Genomic DNA, 23168 nt, shown 5'->3' with positions numbered 1-23168 from the left:
GGTTTTTTTTTTATTTAAAAAGTAGGAACCATGGGACCAGTAGGGGGGAAATTGTGAAGGGGCTGCTTGTTTTGTTTTGTTTTATTGATTTATTTTTTAATTTACATCCAAGTCAGTTAGCATATAGTGCAACAACGATTTCAGGACGAGATTCCAGTGATTCATCCTCTCTGTGTAACACCCAGTGCCCATCCCAACAAGTGTCTTCCTTAATGCCCCCTGCCCGTTTAGCCCATCCCCCCTCCCACAACCCGTCCAGCAACCCTCTGTTTGTTCTCTATATTTGAGAGTCTCTTCTGTTTTGTCCCCCTCCCTGTTTTTATATTATTTTTGCTTCCCTTCCCTTATGTTCATCTGTTCTGTGTCTTAAAGTCCTCAAATGAGTGAAGTCATAGGATATTTGTCTTTCTCTGACTAATTTCACTTAGCATAATACCCTCCAGTTCCATCCACGTAGTTGCAAATGGCAAGATTTCATTCTTTTTGACTGCCGAGTAATACTCCATTGTATGTATATCCCACATCTTCTTTATCCATTCATCCGTCGATGGACATTTGGGCTCTTTCCGTACTTTGGCTATTGTTGATACTGCTGCTATAAACATTGGGGTGCATGCAAGGGGCTGCTTGTTCTTGAGGTGCAGGTGATGGGGCTACAAACGTAAGCCCCTCAAACCCTCAGGAAGAGAAGCAGGGGCATCAGCTCCAGGGACGTGGCAAAGCAGAGGTTCAGTAAGTATTTGTTGAATTTCCTTAAATCTTGGTCTTCACTGTCCAGCACGTGAGGCTGGGTGTCCAGCATCTCATAGCTTCTCTCACTGGACTCAGGCAGAGACTAAGTCCCACAGGGCATAGAGAGTAAAGCTTCCCTTGAGAAATGGGGTATGACTTTCCACACTTTGAGATACAGAGAAATCATCTGTGGGATCTTGATAAAAATGCAGATTCAGATTCAACAGATCTGGGGCCCAGCCTGAAATTCTGCTTCTTTTTTTTTTTTTTAATGTTTATTTATTTTTGAGAGAGAGAGAGAGAGAGAGACCGAGCATCAGCGGGGGAGGGGCAGAGAGCGAGGGGGACACAGAATCCCAAGCAGGCACCAGGCTCCGAGCTGTCAGCACAGAGCCTGACGCGGGGCTCGAGCTCACGCACCATGAAATCATGACCTAAACCAAAGTCGGACACTTAACCGACTGAGCCACCCAGGTGCCCCTGAAATTCCGTGTTTCTAACAAACACCAAAATGATGCAGCTGCGGCTGGTCCGGGGACCACGCCAAGGGTTTCCTGAAGTGGCTTACTTACCGGCCACTGTGTGGCCGATTCTGTGGCCTCAGGTGGTTTCAGAGCTTCTCTGGGCTTCCCTTCTTCCTCTGGGAAGCATACAGGTCAACAAAGCTACACTGAAAGCATGCTCCTGTCAGGCTGCCCTGGGTGCTTGCTGGAAAAACAAAGGTGAATAAAACCACAGGCCTGGGAGGGCCTTGCAGACAGGGCGGCTTAAAAGTCCAATGATAATATTTAAAGATCCTTTGGATTCTAAAATGTCATGGCTCCCTGGCAGAAATAGAGCTGGAGGGGTTTCCTCTCCCAGAAAACACCTTTCCAAACATTAGGACAAGGATCCCCATCACCTACTGTTCTCAGGACCAGGGAATATTCCTCCACAAGTAACCCTAAAAGAAATTTAGTGCAAACTCCAGCTTGCCATTTAACAGACGGGAAAACTCGGGAGAGTGTTGGGTCCAGAGCAAGTTACTGGCTTTCCAGTTGTGCTTTCAAAGGTAGTGTCGTCCAATAGAAATAAAGCGTGAACCACACAGCATTTTAACTAAGCAATTTTAAATTTTGTGGTCGCCACATCGGGAAGAGTAAAATGGAACAGGTGATATTAATTTTAATACTCCATTAACCTAATGCCAAAAAGATGATCATTTCAGCGTGTGATCAAGAGAATAAAATTAGTAATGAGGTATTTTACATTCTTTGTTTTTATTGGACGAAGACTGAAATTCAGTGTCGGTTCGCCCAAAACACGGCTTAATTTGCATTAGCCACATTTCCAGGGCTCAGAAGCCCGTGTGTAGCCAATGGCTACCATGTTGGACAGTGAATATCCAAATGATGGCACCCTCCCCTAACCCAACTGTACAAACACAGCCCATCGGGACCAATTTTCCATTGGTCACTAGCATCTTTCTCATGATCAGTGGTCATTTTTTGTAGACACTGGCATTGTAGCTTTCCGGGGTCAAGTCGAATAGCATTCCATTTCTGGGAGGGACCTTCAGCGCAGCCTAATTTTTTTTTTTTTTTAATGTTTATTTTTGAGAGACTGAGAGAGCTCTAGCGGCGGGGGGTGGGGCAGAGAGAGAGAGAGACACGGAATCTGTCAGCACAGAGCCCGATACGGGGCTCGAACTCACGAACCGTGAGATCATGACCCGAGCCGAAGTCAGACACTTAACCGACTGAGCCACCCAGGCGCCCCCAGCACAGCCCAATCTAACTTGACATACGCCTTTATCGAACACCAGAAGGGGCCAAACAGCCTGCTGTGGGGCCCCGCGATGGCAGGCTGGCAGTCGGAACCCACGCCTCCACAGCTCCTTGCGTGTCCTGCTTGTAATCCGGTGCCGGCCACCTAGGAAGTGCCCGGAGAACCTTCTTCGTTCCTCCTCTTCGAGTTTTGCGCCAAACCGGCCTGTCCCCAGAGCACCGGCTCCATTAAAGTGAGATACGATGCAGAGCACGTCTGGGAGGAGGAAGTGTCACTTCCAGCTCGCCTGGTGGGTGCACCTCCCTGGGTCACAATCATTGCATAAGTGGTGGGTCCAGCCCCGAAAGCCACGCCGGCTTTCCCCAGGAGACTGGTGTGGAACCGAGGCATGTGCGTGCAGAAATGGCTTTTGCCATCCGACGAGTCAGGCCAGTTCTCGGGTGTTATCCCCAAAGTGCTTTTCTAGCGCAGCGCGACCTCAAGAAAAACCAGTTTCACCCACACCACACCTAGGATCACATGACGCAACCCGATCTCAGCGTCTGGTTGCATCAGTGTTTTCTGACGCCTCTGTCTTCTGCGCTGGCAGAAAGCTTTATAATGGGGAAGGAGAAAAAAAAGAAAAAAAGAAAAAAGAAAAAGGCTCGCGGGCTGAAATCTAAAAGTACTATGAGTATTTCTCCTAATTGGCCACACAGGGTGCTTGGAGAATAAACACCCAACGACCACGGAGGCCTGGCAAGCATCAGCACGCCATTTCCTGAAGGGGACTTGATGGTATATTTAAGCAAAATGCTTTTCTGGTTCGTTCTACTCCTGTTTTATATGAAAGCATCAAGGTGGAATCTCCGAACTCGTTTCTTAATGCGGGTCTATTAAGAAGAGGCTTTCAAAGGGTGTTTGTGTTCCCTGTCTTGACCTATCTGAAAAATCTCTGGAAAGTACCAGTTGGTTTCTTATTCCTAAAGTCGCTCCTGGCTCCCCGGACACGGAGACTTTTGACGGATCAAACCCCTTAGACTTGGGCCCCTTGGTTTCTCTGCTTTGCTTTAGACATTTGTTGCCTCCTGACTCCTGCTTCTTGCTCTGAGGATTAAAGGAATTAATTGCAAAAATCCTAGAACTCTTATCCATCTTTGGGAAGTTGTCTAAAGATGAAACTTCCCGGTAACAGTCTCTGCCTAAGACAAAAGGAAGCAGAGTTGAAAATCCTCGGTAGGACACCCTGTGCTATTCAGATCATATCATAGGAGGGGAGACTAGGACATCATCCCCCTCCCAGGATGAGCAAACAGAGCTTCTAAGAAAAATCAACCCTTAGTATGGCTCACCTGTAGTATGGTGCTACAGGATCTAGCTTTTGCCTACTTCCTCCGCTCTGGCCACACTGCTTTTCCCGTCCAGCCCCACTCTCCCTCCACACGGTCTTTCAAGGTCCCCGGACTTTTGTCTATACTGTTCCTCCTCGTGCCCTGGTCTTCGCATCACTGTTCGTCTGGCGAATCTTACCCACCCTCAAAGTCACTCGGCTTAACCTTCTAAAGGAGGCTTTCCCTGAACTCAGAAGAGGATGAATTTCCTTGCCATAAAGTTCCCACGCGGGTGTTACTCTGCAATGCTTACGTTGGAGAGGAGAGAGCTTTCCTCGACCTTCTTTAGGGTTCTAGGCTGGGTCCGAAAATCATGCCGACAAAGGCAGCTTCACGGGAGAAGAGCATACGCGTTTATTTTTGCTTTGAGTTTATTGAAGTCATCTCTACACCTAATGTGGGGCTCGAACCCACCATCCCAAGATGAAGAGTCGCACGCTCTACCGACTGAGCCAGTCGGGTGCCCCGTGAGTTTATGTGACATGAGAGCCTTCATGAGGATATGAAGACCGAGAGAAACAGACCCGTGCATTTCCCGTCATGTTTGATGGCGAGTGGACAGTGTTGGAGGACCAGCATAGGTCAAAGAGTATGATGCACGTGTAGGTGACTGGGGACACTAAGCAAAGGTCACTTATTGGGACTCTCCCTGGCGTTCTTTCGTCTTCAGAGAGGCTGTTCCTTTCCTTCTGGGATGTGGAGGGCACTTCTCACCTGAGGGCTTTCTGACCTGTTTTAGGGAAGAGGGGTTTGGGAGGGAGGGGGTTGGTGGGGGGTAGGGGGGGTTCTCAGTGACTTTCTGGCTTCTGCAGGTTTTCTTAAAACTCCTTTAGCTGACAATATTCAACACACCGAGGTACCATGTTTCGGGGTAGCGCGTCCTGAACGCCATCACTTATCACACATGTGATTACTTGGTTAATGGTCTACGTGTCCCGTTAGACACCGTGTTTCGCTAGGACAGGACTCTTGTCTTCTAGCTTTATATCCCCAGCACCTAGCACCGTGTGCCTTACGTGTTCCGGGGACTTAGCAAATATTTATGAAAAATTTCCATCAACACTAGCGTCCTTGGCCTGCATACTGGCTAATTCACACATAGGGCAAGTCTTCACGTAACTCTACCCGGTAACGGCAGCTTGCTACATACTGGGGACGCATCCGTAGGCAGCCAAAGCGCAGCTTCTCTCTGCACAAGAGATTATTCAAATTGTATTCATCCTTCATTCCAATCACTCAATTAGGGCACGTCCCTTGTTGGCTGATGCGTGAGCAAAGTAACTATTTTCCAGCGAGTGTCCTCAGGTGACCCGTCTAGACGTGCTCGGGGAAAAACAATCCAACATGTTCCTAAACCCCAAGGAAACCTCTGGCGCGCAGAGGACGCGTCGCGGAGAGGGCCCGGGGCCCGCGGCGCGGCCTGCGGAAGGCGCAGGACCCGAGCGGGTGAAGGGTGGCCGCGTGGCGCCCGGCGCAGGCTCGGGTGGGCCGGCAGTCCCCCGGGCGCGGGCGGGGGCGGAACCGGGCCGCCGCGGGGTCCGCCGGCCGGCAGGGGGCGCGCGCGCCCCGGGCCCCGCGCCGCCCGCTCGGTCGCGCGCTCGCTTGCCGCCCGGCAGCACATGTGTTTCTGTTTTGTGTTGTAGCATTTGTTCTGGAAGCTCGTATTTACATTTTAAGTGTATCTGGTGAGTGGGCTGGAGCCCTGATCTGGGCCGGGGGGGAAAAAAAGGCCCTCCGGTACGTCTTTTAGTTGCTCCTCTTCCGTTTTCTCTCCGGTTTCTCATCACTCAAACCAGGTAGGGACTGAAAATCAAAATCGACAACGTTCAGTTTGCGGGATCTGGGAAAGTTTTCCCCCCTCCCTTCCCCCCCCCCTTTTTTTTTAAAGGAGAAAAGGTAAAAAAAAAAAAAAAACCTGAGAAGGGGGGTTGGGGGATTGAATGAATAAAAAGGGGAAGGAAGGCGGATCCACGTGGTTTAATCGGAGACAGACAGAGATCCCATTGTTCAAAATCAATAAAAAAAAAAAAAAAAGCAGACAGGGCGAAAGCGCAGGGACGCTGGGGGAAAGTAGCGGCGGAGCGGGGCACTTTGCAGCCGGGATCGGAGGGACCGGCTGGGCCGCACGGTCGGGGAGGGGCCGGGAGAGTTGAGCACCATTAAAGTTTTTATTTTTCGTGTCTGTGCGAGCAGGTGTTTGGGGCTGGGGGCCGGCTTTATTCGCCCCCCTCTCGCCGGGGGCAGCCCACCCCGAAGGATTAGGCTAATTAGAGCCAGAGGTCGGAACCCCCGGGCTGGCGCGGAATTGGGGGCTCGGGCGGGGGAGGGGGACGGCAGAGAGAATTGCATTTAATTGAGTGGGCTTGGGGAGGGGGGCGCGGAGACAAAAGCAGCAGGTGGGGCGGCCGGGGCGGGGGGGGAGCGCTTTCAGAGGGGGATCTTTGAAGTATCCCGGAGCCTTCTCTAATTAGAACGTAGAGGATCGGAGGCTGCTTTTTCTTTCCCTTTACTTTTTCGGGGACCAGGCTGCAATTGTGATGCGTTGTAGGCAAACCTAACTTGAGGATGGGCCGGGGGGGGGGGGGGGTCTCCATTTTTTTTCTTTCCCTACGCGGATTGCAGTCGGAGACCTGGGCTCCCGTGCGGGATTCCCCGGAGGAGGCGCGCCGGGGCCCGGGAGGGGCGCGATTTCCTCCCGGCTCGCCCCCTCTCCGCCCACCCCGCGGCCGCCACTTTGGGGAGGGCAGGGGAGGAAGTGGAGGCCGGTGGCTCGGCTGCGCTCCCCTCCCCCCGCGCAGTTTATAACCCGTCCATTGTGCGCCGCTGCCCCGTGTCTCCTCCAGCGCGACCATGCCCAGGAAGAAGGCGGCGGCGGCGGCGGCCTGGGAGGAGCCGAGCTCGGGCAACGGCACGGCCCGCGCCGGGCCCAGGAAGCGCGGCGGCCCGGCCGGCAGGAAGCGCGAGCGGCCCGAGCGCTGCAGCAGCAGCAGCGGCGGCGGCAGCAGCGGCGACGAGGACGGCCTGGAGCTCGACGGGGCCCCCGGCGGGGGCAAGCGCGCGGCGCGGCCGGCGGCGGCCAAGGCGGGCGGCGCGGCCGTGATCATCACCGAGCCCGAGCACACCAAGGAGCGCGTCGTGAGTGCGGGGCCGGGGGGTCCGGGGGGCCGCGGCGCGTCACTGCGCGTCCTGGCCGGGGGCGGCGGGGCCGGCGCAGGCCGCGGGCTGAATCATCGCCGCCGCCGCCGCCGCACAACAAAAGGGCGCGGGCCGGGGGCGGGCGCGGGCCGCGGCCTAGCCGACCCCGCCGCCCCCGCCCGCGCGGCAGTTGGCCGTTGGGGCGCGCGCCCCCGGGCCCCCGCCGGGGGAGGGGCGGCCGGAGCCCGCGCCCGCCCGCCCGCGCGAGGGGGTCATGGCCCCGCCCCCGGCGCCGCGCGAGCCGACTCCCTCCGCCTCCCCTCCCCCTCCCGCCCCGGGAAGGGAGACTTTTGCAAGTTGTCTCGGGCCGGAGGAGGGGACGCGCGCGCGCGCCGGGTGCGGCCCGCGACGCGGCGGGCCCTCGCCGCTCCCAGCCCCCTCTCCCCCCACCGCGGCTGCCGCTCGGTCGGGGCGCCGCCGCGGGAGGGGGCCGCCGGGGCGCTGCGGGGAGCGGCGGTTTGCGCCGGGGCTTTGAGGTTCCCGCCGCCTCGGCTCCGGCGCTCCGGGGGGGCGGGGCCTGGCGGCCGCCGCGCATGCCTCGTGCGGCCCTGCGCCGTCTCGCGCCGGCGGGGAGGCGGGGGCGGTCGGCGCCGGGGCGGGGTGCGAGGGCGCATGCTCGGGAGAGCCCCCCCCAACCCCCTCCGTTGGGGTCGGGAAGCCCCCGGGGCTGAGAGGTGTTTGGGCTTTGTTCGCCGCTCGCAGTCCGAGGGCGCGGGGGCTCCGGTGGCGCTCCCCCTTACCCCGGGAAGAAGCATCTCCAGTGCCCTGAGCGGGGCTGAATTCGCTGGTTAGCGTGGGGCCTGTAAGATCTTAGTTGAGGTCGTGACCAACTCAACTCCTGCGCCTGCAAGACCCTGCGGAGCCGGAGATCTCAGCCCGGGGCCTGCGATCCTCGAGACCCACAGGCTTCTTGTGGGACGTGTGTTTGGGAGAGTCTCAGAGCTGACACCGGATTTCAGATAACCTCCAAAGAGTCAGAACTTCCGCTTAGGGTGTAGACGCTCTGGAGAGGCCTTTCGATGTCCCCAAAGGGCGTGTAAGGGTTAACAGTACCGGAGCGCTTTCCCCCAAAGGCGCTCAGTGTTTAAACGGTTAAAAATGATGCATTTCTTCATCCACTTAACTGATGAGGAAACTGGGGCGCAGAGTTTCAAAGAGCCTCTCCCAGCATCACACGGAGGTGGATTTCCACATGGGCTCAGGTGTTTTCTGATGGCATCCTTAACCCCTGTGCAAAGGGGTCCCGTGAAAATGTTTTATGACTGCCCTCTCATTGAAAGGGTCAGCCCATCAGATGGTAGGGGAGAGCCCATGTCAGTGGAATGTCTCACCTGGCGTCTGGGACCGGGACGGTGCCAGGAACTAGCCACAGCATTGAGAAACTGGGGCGCAGGAACGGCTTTCCCTTGACAGATCTCATTCTCTGTGTGGGACTGTAGCCATTGGCCGCTCCAGTCCTGGTGTATGAGGAGGAGACTGAACAAAAAGGCCAGCTGAGCTCTGCCTCTGCTGCGTTCTCTGTGCGTGAGTTCCTTCAGCTGTAGGGCTCCACTCCGCCTGACTGAGCGTGAGCTTTCTGGTCCTGAAGGAAGAGATTCTGACCCCAACACCAAGGTTCGCCCAAGAGTGTGGTCCCAGAGGGACGCCTCAGTGGCTCAGTCGGTCAAGGGTCTGACTTCCCCTCAGGTTGTGATCTCTCAGTTCATGAGTTTGAGCCCCGTGTGGGGCTCCGGCTGGGCTGACAGCTCGGAGCCTGGAGCCTGCTTGGTATTCTGTGTCTCCCGCTCTGTCTCTCTCTTTCTCAAAAATCAATAAACATTAAACAAACAGAAAAAGAGTGTAGTTCCAGGGAGAGTGTGTGCAAGGCACACATGACTCTCCACCAGCACTGTGCGTGGCTGGCTTGTCTGGTGGGAACGGCACTTTCTCAGTCTCACTGAGCGACTCCTTTGATGCCTGGGGGTAGACAGACCGGGCAGTCCCCCGCAGCTTGCATTTGCTTTGTGTTTTCATCTCTAGGATCTTTCAAGTTCTTGGTTCTTCTGTACAGATCTACGCGTACCTTCCCCCATCCCCTTAAAAAACAAGGGGCCTGTTAAGCATTAGAGCAGTTTCCTTTGGGCCAGTCCGCACCCTCCTAGGCTGAGCGCATCTAGGATACTGAGGGTTCAGATGCCTCATGGAAAGTGAGTACGCCGAGGTTTAAGTTCTTGTTAGCATCTTTTGGGTTGGGTCCGGAGTCCAGGCCAGGCCCTGGTGGGTCTCCTGCTTGGCCCCAGGTTCCTGGGTTCCAGGGGAAACATAAGGTCGCCTTCTGCTAAGCTGTCCCGCCCCAGGCTGCCAGCAGCCCCTAGCTTGTTTCAAAGAAGGTTTTCAACCGCTGTTGAGGGCTTCCTGAAGGAGGTGTGTGTGAGAGCGGCTGCCAGGAGTGGTCTGGAACCGGAAGCTGCATAAGTTGGACTCCTGAAAGGTGAACCCAGATGCTTGTGTGGTCGAGGGGCAAGGTTGCCGTGAGTAAGTAAAGGTGTTGTGTTTTTGTAAAACATCTCATAGGATTTCAGTGTCAGGAAATGCTCCCTTCGCGGTTTATGTGCAGTGCTGTGAGGTGAGCGTTTTATGATGGTCTAGGGTCGATGGCTTGTGAGCTCCATAAGCCCGTAGGTGACTCAAACAGTCTTGGCAGAATCCTGGAAAACAAGTGAGTGTCCCAAGCCGTCCGGGTCTTTGTAGTTCCTTCAGTGTTGGTTTGCTAAGGTTTTGTAGACCCTGAGACAGGTCTGCTCCATCTGAAAGGGCCTGATAAATACGACTGAAAAGCGAGCTTGAAGTCTGTTTCAGTTGATAGCCCGTTAGGAAATTTGTCATTGCTGCCATTTCTCTGAACCATCTTCTCTCTGCCAAGGGTGGCGCTTTTTTAGGAGGATATATGTGAAGAGGTTGACTCTCAGCCTCATGAACATGCTCCTTGCACTTGGGCAGTAATTCAAAAATCGCTTTGAACCGGAAACCCCATTTTGTTGATCGGAGAAACTCTGCGTTTTGCTGGCATGGCCATTCATCTCGGCCCAGCTTACGGGAGGCAGCAAGGTGAAGTGAAATTAACTCATCCTGTTGGGGAGACTGTTTGGCCGGCTTCATAGCCACCTGGCCTTTAGACGCAAAAAGCAATCTCTTGGCCCATCAGGGAAGGTTGGATCATACCTTGCAGGGTCACCTAGCCTCCGGCTCGCAGCCCTGACAGCCATGGGGGGGTCCTCTGGCTGGGAGCCAGCAGGCTTTGGGGTCTTTCCTACCTGATGTCCTGGCTCAGGTCTGTGACCAGGAGGGACATGGGCTGTGATCTAAAGGGCGTTAGGAGTTGTCATTTTAATTTTTTATTTCATAGAAGGTAAAGGGGAGAATTAAATTATGGACAAAGTCGGCGACGGATGGCAAACAACTGTGTGGATAATAGCAGTGAAATCAAGTCTGTTACTTTGACCTCACGTGTGAGGACGTAAGGCCTGTGATGTAAAAACCTGAGTAAGATGACAGTCTCTCTGTAGGAATCAGACCACAGAGACTGGAGTAGACTCCACTGACCGAGGCTTTGCACACACCTCGTATCGGGAAGGTGGGAGTTTTGTGTGAGCACGTAGCTGGCTCGGTGAGCCAGTATCCATGGGCACCTGCTCATCGTGCAGTTGCTGGCACGTGCGGGTCACAGAGGAAACCCGTCCCTTCCCCGGGCCAGGGCAGAAGGTCTGGCCATCTGATGGAGTGGCAGAGGTCCGCAGGGGCCACCTGCGAGCTATTGCTCTAGCAAATGCCTCTCGATGTCACGGGTTGATGGTCACATTGCCCCCCCCCCCCCCCCCAGGGCTCCTCTGCCCGCCTGGCCCGGCAGCTCGTCCCACCATGCTTTAGTGCCCTCTTTGGTCTCTGCTCCCCTCTCCACGCACACCTGAGAAGTGGTGGGGAGCTGGCCGGTGACCTGGGCAGAGACCCAGGGCCACCCCTTCCTTGGGGAGCTTGACGAAACCCACTGGCTGCTGCTCATCCTCTGCTGTTGTAGATCTGTAGAATGTTCCAGCCAGGCCCGCCAGCTAAACAAAGAAGGGGAGATAACCAAGGGAAACTAGGCTCCCATTCAAGTAATCCGAGTCTGTGGGTGCCGTGGGGTGGGACTGCCCTGCGATTAAGGTCGTTCTCTGAATAATTTAAGCCTGGTGAAGCCCTTCTCCATTCATGGTTGTTTGGCTCCCCTTTGCGTGCTGCTTTCTCTGCCCGCAGGACATGTCCTGTAGACGGACTGGCTTTCTCCAACCCCATAAACGTGGGTGAGCATGGCGGGGTCTGTTCTGTGGCGTGTCCGAGGCCTCGGGTTTGGGTCACGCTGAGTCCCCGCGAAGGTGCGTTCCTCTTAAAAACGCATGCATCGTGTGGCCAAATGTCCCGCCAGGGCCACCACCGCCTAGACGTTATGATGACTGGAACCGGGTGGCTTTTTTTCATCAGGCCTTCCAAGAACAGCTCTGTAAATAGGAAGAAACTGTTCTCTTCAGTGTTCTGGGCTTGGTGCGGTAGGGGATGAGAGGGACGTCCCCTTCCCCGGCCCGTAAGGAACCGACCAGCGCGTGGTTCAGAAGTGAGTCTTTACCTGACTGCTGTTTGAAAACGTGCAGCAGACTGCTGAGGATATTCTAACGAGGGCCACCCCAAACTGGATAGTGGCCTTTTAAAGCAGTGCGTATTCCCATCGACGGCCCAAGGGCCGCACACGCTCTGTGTTGGACAGCTGAGGGTCTGGACCCCTCCCTGTCCCACTCGCTGCCGCTCCCCAGGCTCCCAGGCCAGCAGTGGGGACAAGCCCAGCCCCATCGAAGCCAGGTTCTCCCATGTCACACGGTGCTCTGATGATTTCCCCACAGAAAGGCACCTGGCACCGCGGGGCAGCACCCGGAGGGAGGGTCCAACATCACCGGTGACTCGGGGCTCCCAAGGCTTGGAGTCACGTGCAACACCGTGTTGGCCGTGGGCAAAGCAGACCTAGCCCCAAGGTCATCCGTTGTAATTCTCCCTGTGTGCCACCGTAGGCCTCCCGTGAATACCCGTATAGGCATTTGGCAGGGTGGAGGGGAATGCCATTTGGTTGATTTTTTTTTTTTTTTTTTTTTTTTTTTAAATGTTTTTTTGCGAAAGATCGTTCTCAAGAGAAATCAAAGGGTAACAGTGAGCCTGGGCATAAGGAACGAGCTGCCGTGGGCAGGTTTGGGGTTATGCACACTGATGAGGCAGTGACCACCTCAAGCCTCCGTTCGCTGTGCGAGCTGCGGGGGTGGGGGATGGCGGGGGGGGCATGCGAATAACGAATTCCTATTTTTTTTTTTTGTTTCTGACTGTCGTTGGACAGACTTAGAAAGCTAGAAGCCACGTTGCAAGCTAATATTTTTTCTCTCTCCCTGTCTCCGTAGAAACTCGAAGGGTCTAAGTGCAAAGGGCAGCTTTTGATTTTTGGGGCAACCAACTGGGACTTGATTGGTCGAAAAGAAGTGCCTAAGCAACAAGGTAGGAGGCGTGGTTTCCGAGTTCTCCCGCGTGATTCTGTGATTCTGGGTGATTCTGGCGGGCGTCCGCCAGGTGGGTCTCCTCTTCATTTACAGAAGCGATCAGAGAGGCCGAGCAACCTGCCCGAGGCCACAGAACCCCACTGGGGGCTCCCAGAGAACCCTGGTCTCCCGCTTTGTGATTCTGTGCTAACAAACCCGATTGCATTTAGGATTAAACGGGAAGATTATAAATAGCCACCAATAACATTGACCCCTTCTTTCCATTCTCCTTCTCACGTCAGTTATTTTCATGAAAACAGAGAGGCTGGTCAGACATCCAAGACATTTGTCACGTACCGCATGTCAGACTCCTTAGATGTTACAGAACCGAGTTCAGTTCTTTGTTAGCCGTCAAATTATTGCAGGAACTGGTCGGACAGAGCAAGTGACAGTGTGTGGAGTGGAGGGAGCAGAGGAGTCCCAAGAAAGCAGCTTTTGGTCCCCAGTGGCTTTTAGTGAGTTGGTATCTTTCCTCAGGCAGCTACTGGCCCGTCGTGAAGCTGGCACATCGCCACATTTTATGGCTTCTTGATTTCATTTGGAAAGATTCCCAAAGTGCTTCCCAGCATCGCCCAGTGAACAAATATTTGCACACTGACACTCCCTGGTGCCTCAGGACGGGCAGAGAAGGTCGTCTTATTCCGTGAAAACGGCAGGGGTTCCCGACGGGCAGGGCCCGCTTCCACCCCGCGGCTGGGGGGCCAGGAAGCCCCTCCCGAGGGGTAGCTGATGCCTCTGCAGCCCTGCCAGTGGGCCACGTCCCTTCGCAGTGCTCTTCCGGCCGGTGGCCCGCTCACGGTTCCACATCAGGCCCAGGGAGGGGAAGTAGCCGCCAGAGGAGAGCAGAGCTTGGGCTGTCGTGTGGGGCCGGATTGCCGGGCCCGGCTCGACTCCCCGCACCCCTGTGAGGCAGAGAAGGTAGGGAAACCAGCCTGTGGTTGGAGATCCGCTTTCACGGCCTGGTTCAAGGCACTCTGGGCCTGTTTTTAGGCGTGCCTTTGTGTCCTTTCCCTTTCCGGCTTTTGCTTCCCTGATCGGTCTCCCTTTAAATGGAGTTTTATGTAATTAGATTGACCAGTGTCAGACCTTTGTAAGTATCTTAAAATACCGCTTGGCCCTTTGTGACCTTGCCGGAGCACTAAATGCAAGGGCAGGGGGTTTGTTTTACCACTGGTGCAAAAGCCGGAGGAAGGAGGGCCTCCCTTCTGTGTCTCCTGGCCTCCTCGGAAGGCGAGCTCGCCAACCCCTGTGTGCAGGCTGCCCCAGATCCCGTTGGATCGGCACGACGCCCACTTCATTTACAGATTGACACGGCGACTTGTGCTCCCTCTCCTGACCACCAGCCTGGCCGAAGAGCCGGGACTGTGGCGGGGCACTGACTGTGGCTTGGATCGCCCTCCCAGGCTTCCCTGGAGGGTGGGCCCCCGGCGTCTTGGGCACGGGTTGCCCCACAGCTGCCGTAGGGAAGATGCTTTGGCGAACCCGAGCCATCTGGCCGCCTGTGAGGCAGGTCCACTCAGCGACGCCAGGGCAGCTGCCGCACCGCTCGCCTCCGCGGTGTCCCCGCGCGCTGTGTCTTGTTCCCAGAGGTGACACACGTCAGTCGTGCCCCCAATTCATTTTGCCTTCACGATAGACAGACTTGAACATAACCCGCGAAGGCTGTCATTTTTGGTCTGCTCTGTCTCAGGGAATTGTTGGGTTTTCTTCCCCCTTTGAGTAGCAGGAGTGTCTCAGGGCGGAGAAGCTCAGGGACTTTGCTGTGTGCCTTTATGACCCCAGGGCCCGCTGCCTGATGGGGGAGGGACTTCAGCGTCCCTTTGCCTGGGCGGACTCTGCAACTCATGAGGATACGCTTGGCGCCCTCTGCTGGTGGGGCACGGGCAGCGTAGGTTCACAGATGCTTTTCCTCCAGTGCCTGATAACTGATCAGCCTCCTAATCAGCTCGGACATCGAGATCAGTGTGACGGTTGACGTGGCAGCGGCTAGCGTTTCATAATGGCCCCCACGGGCCTAGAAACGTGTTCATGTCTCTGTCCTTGAGAACCCCAAATTAAAAATACTAAGCACAAAATTGGCCACACCCTGTCTGTCAAAAGGGAAAAGAGAGGGTTTTGAAGGAGGCAGCCGTTTTCTCCTGCCCACACACCCTCCAGTGTTCCTGGGTGCTCCCTGGGTGCGAGGCACTGGTGAGGCCCTCAGGTTACTAGGACCGTGGAAGGCACGTGAGTTCAGTAGGCTGAGTGCTGCGATCAGCCTCACGGTTCTCGGGGAACCACAAACTGTAGGGGGATGTGGTCAGGGAGGGCTTCCCAGAGGAGAGGGTGCTTGATATGAGGTTTTAAAGAACAAGTGGGGGGGGGGGAGGGCGCCTGGGTGGCTCAGTTGGTGAACATCCGACTTTGGCTCAAGTCATGATCTCGCGATTCGTGAGTTTGAGCCCCGCATCAGGCTCTGTGCTGGCAGCTTGGAGCCTGGAGCCCGCTTCAGTTTCTGTGTCTCCCTCTCTCTGCCCCTCCCCCACTCACACTCTGTCTCTGTCTCTCTCAAAAATAAATAAGCATTAAAAATTTTTTTTTATTTTAAATTAAAAAAAATAACAAGCAGGGGACAGGGAAGGGCATTCTGTGGGAGGGAGTACACAGCAAAGGCAGGGGGCCATGACCTGGCCACTGCGGTGGGACCCCTGAGGCAGGAAGCCACGTAGGGGGAGGGGTGTCAGCCGTTCCCCCTGCACAGAGCCTGGTAGGTGTGCGAGGAGGGCAGGTTGTTCTGGGGAGGATGGGGACACTCAGACCCCAAAAGGAGCCTCTGGCTGCAGGGGGGAGGCCGAGGTGGAGAGCAGACGAGGGAGGGTGACGTTGGGCATAGGGGGGAGGAGACCGGGGGTCCACCGCCAGCTTTCCTGGGTTGGGCTCCCAACAGGAGGGAGAGCACCGTGCCTTTCTGGCCAGTTGCACGTGGACGTGCTCGGTAGCCGGTGCGCGAGGGTCTGAGGTCCCTGTGGTTTGGGGGCCCAGACGCAGGTGGAGCAGGTTGGAGTTGCAGACTTTCTCCTTGAGCGGCCTCCCGGCGCCGGGGGGATGTCGCGCCCCCAGGGTTCTGTGTCCCAGGAGACCAAGCCCTCGGTGGCTGGCGACGTGTCTCGGGGTGCTTTCCGCCAGCCAGTCCCCGCGGGCGTCTGATTCGCCTTCCTCTCTTTGCAGCTGCCTACCGCAATCTCGGTCAGAATTTGTGGGGGCCCCATAGATACGGCTGCCTGTCAGGGGTCCGGGTGCGGACTGTGGTGTCGGGTTCGTGTGCTGCCCATAGTCTCCTCATCACCACGGAAGGGACGCTGTGGAGCTGGGGTAAGTCCGGGCGGGGGCGGGGGTGGGTCAGGGTGGCTCATGGAGGCGGCCCCCCACGGGGCTGACTTCCTCCCCCTCCGTCTGGTCTGCCTGGAAGGGTGGCCTCCTTGCAGCCGCATTTGCTCCGTCTCCGGTCCCTCCTGTTTCCCGCCAGTGCAGTCCCTTCCTCCACTGCCCTGTCATGCGCTTGTACACGGCCACCTAATTCTCTGAATCCTCTTTTTTAAGCAACCTTTTCCTGAACGTTCTGGCTGAATCTGGATCTTTCTGATCTTGAGGCACCTAGAATTGAATTCCTATTTTAGGCACGTCGTCCCCTGGGCAGACAGCCCCCCCTCCCCCCCTTGCTTTGTGGCTCAGTGTTGACGTAAGACCCGTGTTCTTGCCACCTGAAATGCCATGGGCCGTGTCACGGCATCGGCCACTGTGTCCCTGCAGTCCTGTGCCTCTGTTTCCGGGGATCACAGGCCCACAGGCTGGGTTGCTCGGTGCCTGTTTCTTACTGGATTTCCCGACAGCTGAGCGCGCTTTTTCTCAGCCGGGCCGATTTCCGGCTGCTGGACCCCCTCGTGTGCGCCCCTCGGCGGTGGTGTCCTTGCCGTCCTCCGGTGTCCCCTTGGGAAGGCTTCCACGCGCTGCCGCCCCTTTCCTCTTCCAGATTGTGGATCCAGGTACTGACTAAGGCTCACTTTAGCCCCACGCCCTGTGGTAGTTCCTGGAGTCGTCTTCCAGCTGGGTGTGTTGGCAGTGGTCCCCACCCTTTGTTTCTGGTCCTTTGGCTAGCTTTTAGTCCATATGACTCCTTTTTTATTTCGGTCTGTTTGAACGATTTTTTGCAATTTCATGAGCTGCTGTACCAAAGTCCAAATATATTAACATCTGTTGTCTTCGCTGCACTCTGCTAATTTTGTGATTCTGTTGGGGGAAAAAAAAAAAACCAGCTAACAAGGGTGTCTGGCCCAAATTTAAACTTTAGTCTCTGGATGCCGTGCTGACACGGCCGAGGTTTTCATTTTCTCCGACTGGCACAGCGGCGTGTCCTCCCCACCCCCAACCCCACCCCGCCGAGGACCCCTCCTGCCTGGTGTTCTGACACCGAAACACAGCGGTCTGTCAGAGTTCCAAACTTGAAATAGCGGATTTCTGATCTCTTCACCGAATTTCACTTACGTGGTGCTTCTAAAACTGTCCCATGTGCTGACCCTGCGGGCAGGGCATGATGCTGGAGGCTGGCCACTTAACTTGGCCCCAGAGCAAAGACCCGTGTCCTGGTGAGCGGACTTGGTTGCCGCCGAGGGTCAGGGGCCGGCGGGGGGGGGGGGGGGGCACCCAGTTCCGCAGTCAGCCAAAGGCACGGGGCGTTGTCCGGTGTCTGTAAGCGTCAGGGCTCAGCCCGTCGCTCTCGAGGGGTCCACGCCTGCCAGTCCCCCAAGCGTCTCGGGTGGCCGAGAAGCCACACCCAGCACCCGTGCTGGGTAGAGTGCCCTTCCCGGTGAACTTGGACCGTTCCCGGTAGAAGCGGGGTTCTGCCGCTCCTGCTGGGGGTGGGTGGTGCTGGGATCTGTGCGGGTTTGAGGGTGGAGTTTCTCATAGCCGGCCATTAACTTCCTTCTCAGGCCCTTAGGAGGCTTGGGCCTCACCTTCGTGGCTCTGCTCTCCGTGTTTCCTGTGACAGAGGTCACGTTCGTCGTCAGGGAGGGTGTGAACTGCCCCTCCCTCCCAGTGCCCTGACTCTGGCCCCGTAAAATCTCCCCGATATGTGGCTCCCACCGTATGGCTCTCTTGGCCAGGGGGACGACCCGTGAGGGGCCCGCAGAGTTGTTTGATTTGGAAGCTGTCGTAGCCCGTGTTGGAAACGAGGGCCGGAGCCGAAGAGCCTTGCCAGGGGCTAGTGTCTCGTGGAAGGTTCTGGCAGGGTCCGGCCCCCTCGGCCCAGCCTCCCCGCTGGTTCACAGCCTGCGGGGCTCCAGAGGCAGAGGCAGACCCGTTGGCAGGAGGGGCTTGTGGTCCGCACAGTCCTGTCCTTTGTCCGAAACCGAGGTTCCCGCGGCTCCACGGCTAAGGGCCCTGTGGAGGGCGGTCCGTAGGAGGTGGCCTTGGCGCTGTTCGGTGGCCATCATTTCCAGGGCAGATAAAAGGAAAGAAACGGCGGGCAGAAATGCTCCAAATGGCCCATGGAAGATGCCCAGGGCACTGAGGTAATTAAACTCTTGTGAGGCAGGTGTCGAAATGGTTCCTCTTAAAATCCATCTCGGAGAGAAGGGGACGAGGGAATTGTTGTCTGGCAGGTGGAGTGAGGACTGAGTTTCTGTGAGCTCATCTGCTTGTGTTGGACGCCCAGGGCGAACTGAGCAGCAGAGCCTCAGAAAGTGCTTCGGGGGGGGGGGGGGCAGCTGCCGTCACAGAAAAGGGGGTCAGAGAAGGTGAAGTAGATGGCAGCGGCCCGAGGAGAGGTCCCTGGGGAAGGCACCGTGGCTCTTCCCCTGGTCACCCGACCCCATCCGAGCGGGTCTCGAAAGGCTGGCCGTTGACAGAGGAGCTGGACCCAGACCTTTCCTCCGCCTCGATCTCCGCCACTGAGTGGAGGGCACCTTCTAGGGGACCCACACGTGCCTGCCCCTTCCGTGACGCTGCTCTGGCCACCCTCTCTTCCCTCTGCGTCTCGCTCTTGATCTGCAGGTCGAAATGAGAAGGGGCAGCTGGGCCACGGTGACACCAAGAGGGTTGAGGCCCCCAAACTCATTGAGGGTCTCAGCCACGAAGTGATTGTGTCTGCGGCATGTGGGCGGAACCACACCCTGGCGTTGACGGGTAAGGAACGGCGGGCTCCTTCTACATTTGGCACGAGGCCACAGGATCCACCTTGGGCACGGGGACAGAGCTGCCTCTGTGGCTCTCGGTCAGGATCAGAAAAGTGCCCAGAGTGCCCCAGGGGTGGGCCTCTTGAAGCCGCTGGCCGCCTCAGCTGCCTGCCTGCCTGCCTGCCGGTGTAGGAAGCCCGTCCGGGAGGCGGAGGCCGGGGCCGTGCCCTGTGTGCCTCTGCACTCTCATCCCCGGCTGTGCAGGGGTTTTGCTCCGAGCTCGTCCGCTCCACCCGCTCAGGACACCGTCTCAGTTGTGCGCTCTTCCTGGCAAAGGAGCTCTTTTTGTTGTTTTGGAGCCCTTGGTTCCAAATCCAGTTCAAAACCTTCAGTGTTCTTTGTCCCTTTTGTGATACTGTTCTCTCCTTCCAGAAACAGGCTCCGTGTTTGCATTTGGAGAGAACAAGATGGGGCAGCTAGGCCTCGGCAACCAGACAGATGCTGTTCCAAGCCCGGCACAGGTACCCGCTCCGGTCTCGCGGCCTTTCTCTTTGCTGTTGTGCAGAAATTTCTGGGGTGGGACCAAATACCTCTCCCTGCAGTGTAACTGATGTCTCGTAGAAACCGAGCCTAGAGTCTTTGAGTGGAATGCACACGTTACAGGCTTTAAAGCAGATTTACTATATGCTCACGGTTGAAACACACACCGAGAACGATTTTTCTCTCTCACGGAGAGAATTTGTTACAGAGGCCTTGTTCTTCAGCCTGTACTATTCCAAAGAAGGTGAGAGATGTTTTAGGGATGGGATTTGTCAGTATCTGCAAAGACTTGTTGAGTTTTGACCTTGTGTGAAGTCCCCTGCCAGGTGCCTAGAACACAGACCGGAGTCCGTCTTTTCTTCCTCAGGAGCGGAGGGTTAAGTTGGGGAGGGAGGAATTGCACCTAAAACGTGACTATGAACATAAAACAGCCAAGTGCTAGTGAGTGTCTGGTTTAATGATGAAGGCAGGGACTCAGATCGCTCGTCTCTTAAAAAGAGACCGTGGGCAAACTTAACCTGTGGTTTGAACGATTTGTGGAACGTCTCCGTTTCATCTGCCACCCGCTCCGAGGAGGAACAGTTTCTAAAGGAAGCCAGGACCAACGGGCAGGGCCCAGGGCTCACGCTTCTTGGCGAGGGCTCTCCCTGACTGATGAGTGCAGTAACACAGTTTCCAAGTACTGTCTTAGATGTGTTTCCCGAGCCCACGCTAAGTTCCTCGGGCCTTGGCTGTCTTCGTATTGGCTGTCTTTGAGCCATTTTATGTCTCCTCCACACGGTGGAGACCAGTCAGGCCATTATCTCTGTAGAGGGTGAGGGAAGTGTGAGAAAGTTCCTCTCAAAAGTTGAGGCTGAGCTGCTAGTGAGTAGGTGAGGTCTGGGGGTCACGTGTGGGTAAGTTTCTGTCGCTTTCACCCTCCTGCCCGTGCTGGCCGGCTGAGGAGTGAGTGCGTTGACTGGGCACAGCGTTGGGCATCTGGAGGGATACAGAGATCGGGGCACCATCAACCCTGTCTTGGGATTCAACTCTGCTGGGAAGGTGGGGGTCACAAGGGTGTTTCTTAACCTGCATCCTAAGCTTTCGCCTTCAGAATTGCTGAGTCCATTAAATTTCCTTTGTAATCTAGTAATTGTTTCACACTGACCTACGAGAGGTGGAGGCTTTTTATCAGTCTTTTAAAAAATGTCTGAGAGTCTCCTGTCTTGTCTTTTCAGATAATGTACAACGGCCAGCCAATTACCAAAATGGCCTGTGGGGCTGAATTCAGTATGATAATGGACTGCAAAGGGAACCTCTATTCCTTTGGGTGCCCTGAATATGGCCAGCTGGGTATGGAAACATTTTTTTAAAAGCTCTGTAATCTAACTGCGTATCTGGAGCCAGAAGTCGGTGTGGGCCTGCACACACATGTTGGAAATGTGGGTAATTGATCGCAGATAATAGCCTTGATCCATTAAGTGGATCTCCCATTTACTGGGACAGCATGTCCTAACTCACAGGGTTGTGGAGCATCACAGTGGCTTGGCCTTAATGAGTAAGTCAGGCTCAGTCTGACAAAGGATTCTTTTTTCTGATAATGGGAATTCATTTATATGTAAAAGGATTTCAGAGTTGTAAAAAAAAAAAAAAAAAAAAAAAAAAGGCGCCTTCATTCGGTTTCATATTTTAAAGATTTGCCTTTATTGAAAGTGAGAAAATTACACAAGATTAAGTCTGCTCTGCAAACCCTGGTCTGGGCGATTCTTTCAGGTACACGCATGAGCCCCATTCCGTGTAAAGTGCCTGGGATCCCTCCTGTTTTCGTCCCTAAACAGAACGTACTCCTCCAGAAACACATTCACTTCTATCTCATTGAGTAGAAAGGGAGAACTCAGAAAGCGGTTCTCAGTAAGTGGAAAATGTCTCTCGATCCTGATTTTACAAGGTCTCCATTTTCTTTTCCCATCTGACACCAAAGTGTTTTTTTCCTTCTGGCGCCTTCCCACACCCCAGCCCTTTGCGAGTAGGAGGTGAGGAGTGGGCGCCCTCTGCTGGCTCCCTAGCTGCATGCCACCCCGGATCCGCCGCGGCCCCCGGATCTGGGTTGCTGGGTCCCCACGTCATTAAAAGCAGGCAGATGGAAGAAGGTATAAATAGAACAAGGAGCATCTCGCTGGCCTTAGACTTTAGGGAACAGTGACTTTGTGAAACTAAATATACCTCAAGTCAGAAGTGAATAAGAAAGAACAACCCCTTACGCACATTCAGTGTTGGTTGCCAGGGAGTTGCCAGCGGCTGTTGGAGAAACCGTTTCCATGGCCACAGGCCCCGGTGCCATCCCCAACCCTGGGCAAAACACCGGAAGTGTGGTTCCGTTCGGCTTCCGGAAATGTGTCTACTCCCCTGCTGCCTCTGGCTGCCCCAGATCTGCAAGCAAGCAGGTGGATTTTCCTTCAGGGAGAGCCACACGATCTCGGTGACCATGATAATGGCTGATCGCTGAGCAGTTGCTGTGGGCAGGCCGCTCTTGGAGCACTTTGTACGGACTCCCCTTTCCCTGGGACATCCTTCTTCAGAAGTAGTTTGAGATACTGGCTTTACGTGTATCTGTGGAATCCGCTATGCCTCTCAGCTTTCTTTGAAGCCCGCTTTGAATCTCCTTGTCCAAATCCAGAGAGATCCCTTTTAGAATTAGAACATATGAATGTAACCTTGGAGAAGTGCATCCCGGCACATCCGCTCACCCCCACCCACCCCCCCTCATGATGCGTTTACTGGGTCAGGCAAAGCGAAGACGAGAACGTGCCATTAACTACGTTGTAACATCGTAGTGCTAGATCTAGGTTACTAGTAAGTCATAGAACCTCAAGTCTCAGGTTGTGTGTTGAACTTTTTCTGCCCGTCCCCCCCGTCCCCACCCCGGGGCCAAGTGGGGCACAGACCATACTCAGTAGACCATTCCTTCGAATCGGGAGCTTCTGACTTTGATCACAGCTGACATTAAGGTCTGTGTTACAGCCCCTTCACGTTAGAGCACGAACAAAGAACTTTTACAAAACAACGTCCTTGTGTGGACAGTGTCCTTGGGTGTTCCCTATTCTGTCCTACTCGTTTTTTTTTTTTTTTAATTTTTTTTTTTTAACATGTATTTTTGACACAGAGACAGAGCATGAACAGGTGAGGGCCAGAGAGAGAGGGAGACACAGAATCCGAAACAGGCTCCAGGCTCTGAGCTGTCAGCAGAGAGCCTGATGTGTGGCTCGAACCCACGGACTGGGAGATCATGACCTGGGCTGAAATCGGACACTTAACTGACTGAGCCACCCAGGCGCCCCTCTGTCCTATTCATTTTTTTAAAATAATTGGTTTCAACCCCTTAGAATCGGTTTCATGATACTGAGTGGGTTGTGCCCCAGATGGAAAAGCATTACCTTGGTGGGCAGATTTGTCCCGTGAGGCCCCAGTGCCGGGTTGGGGCGGGGTGCTGTCAACTGCTGCTTGACCCCTGGCTCTGGTCGCCCCAGGACACAACTCGGACGGGAAGTTCATCGCCAGGGCGCAGCGGATAGAGTATGACTGCGAGCTGGTGCCCCGGCGGGTGGCCATCTTCATCGAGAAGACGAAAGATGGGCAGATTCTGCCAGTCCCAAACGTGGTTGTACGAGATGTGGCCTGTGGCGCTAACCACACGGTAGGACTTGGGGGTTTCTGGCTTTTCCTCTTGCTTCCCGAGCCTCACCTCCGTGGGGAGGCTGTGTGTGTGCTGCGGTGTCCCAGCGCTTGGCTTCGGCTGGGACTTCCTTCATCCTGGGAGTCCGAGACCTCCTGCCCTTCTCCCCGGG

General features: G+C 55.5%; 1 protein-coding gene across 3 annotated transcripts in view; it reads left to right on the top strand.

Moving 5' to 3' along the window:
* Nucleotides 1-5458: 5458 nt before the first annotated feature.
* RCC2 (regulator of chromosome condensation 2) overlaps nt 5459-23168 on the top strand; it is a 25246-nt gene continuing 7536 nt past the window's right edge. The window contains exons 1-8 of one of the 3 annotated variants that reach the window (XM_086715819.1): nt 5459-5554; nt 6713-7004; nt 12518-12611; nt 15860-16003; nt 18683-18814; nt 19237-19325; nt 20562-20676; nt 22851-23017. In XM_086715819.1, the coding sequence (XP_086571945.1) occupies nt 6720-7004; nt 12518-12611; nt 15860-16003; nt 18683-18814; nt 19237-19325; nt 20562-20676; nt 22851-23017 (1026 nt within the window). In that variant the 5' untranslated portion in view covers nt 5459-5554; nt 6713-6719. Of the gene's footprint in view, nt 5666-6004; nt 6149-6712; nt 7005-12517; nt 12612-15859; nt 16004-18682; nt 18815-19236; nt 19326-20561; nt 20677-22850; nt 23018-23168 lie in introns of those variants that run through there. The other 2 variants (XM_086715818.1, XM_086715820.1) reach the window with 2 other exon arrangements.

Source organism: Puma concolor, chromosome C1, assembly GCF_028749965.1.
Source record: "Puma concolor isolate L17-30 chromosome C1, mPumCon1.1.hap2, whole genome shotgun sequence".
NCBI classification, from domain to species: domain Eukaryota; kingdom Metazoa; phylum Chordata; class Mammalia; order Carnivora; family Felidae; genus Puma; species Puma concolor.
Note: the sequence above shows the minus strand (reverse complement) of the source record. Positions and strands in the feature narration are given on the sequence as shown.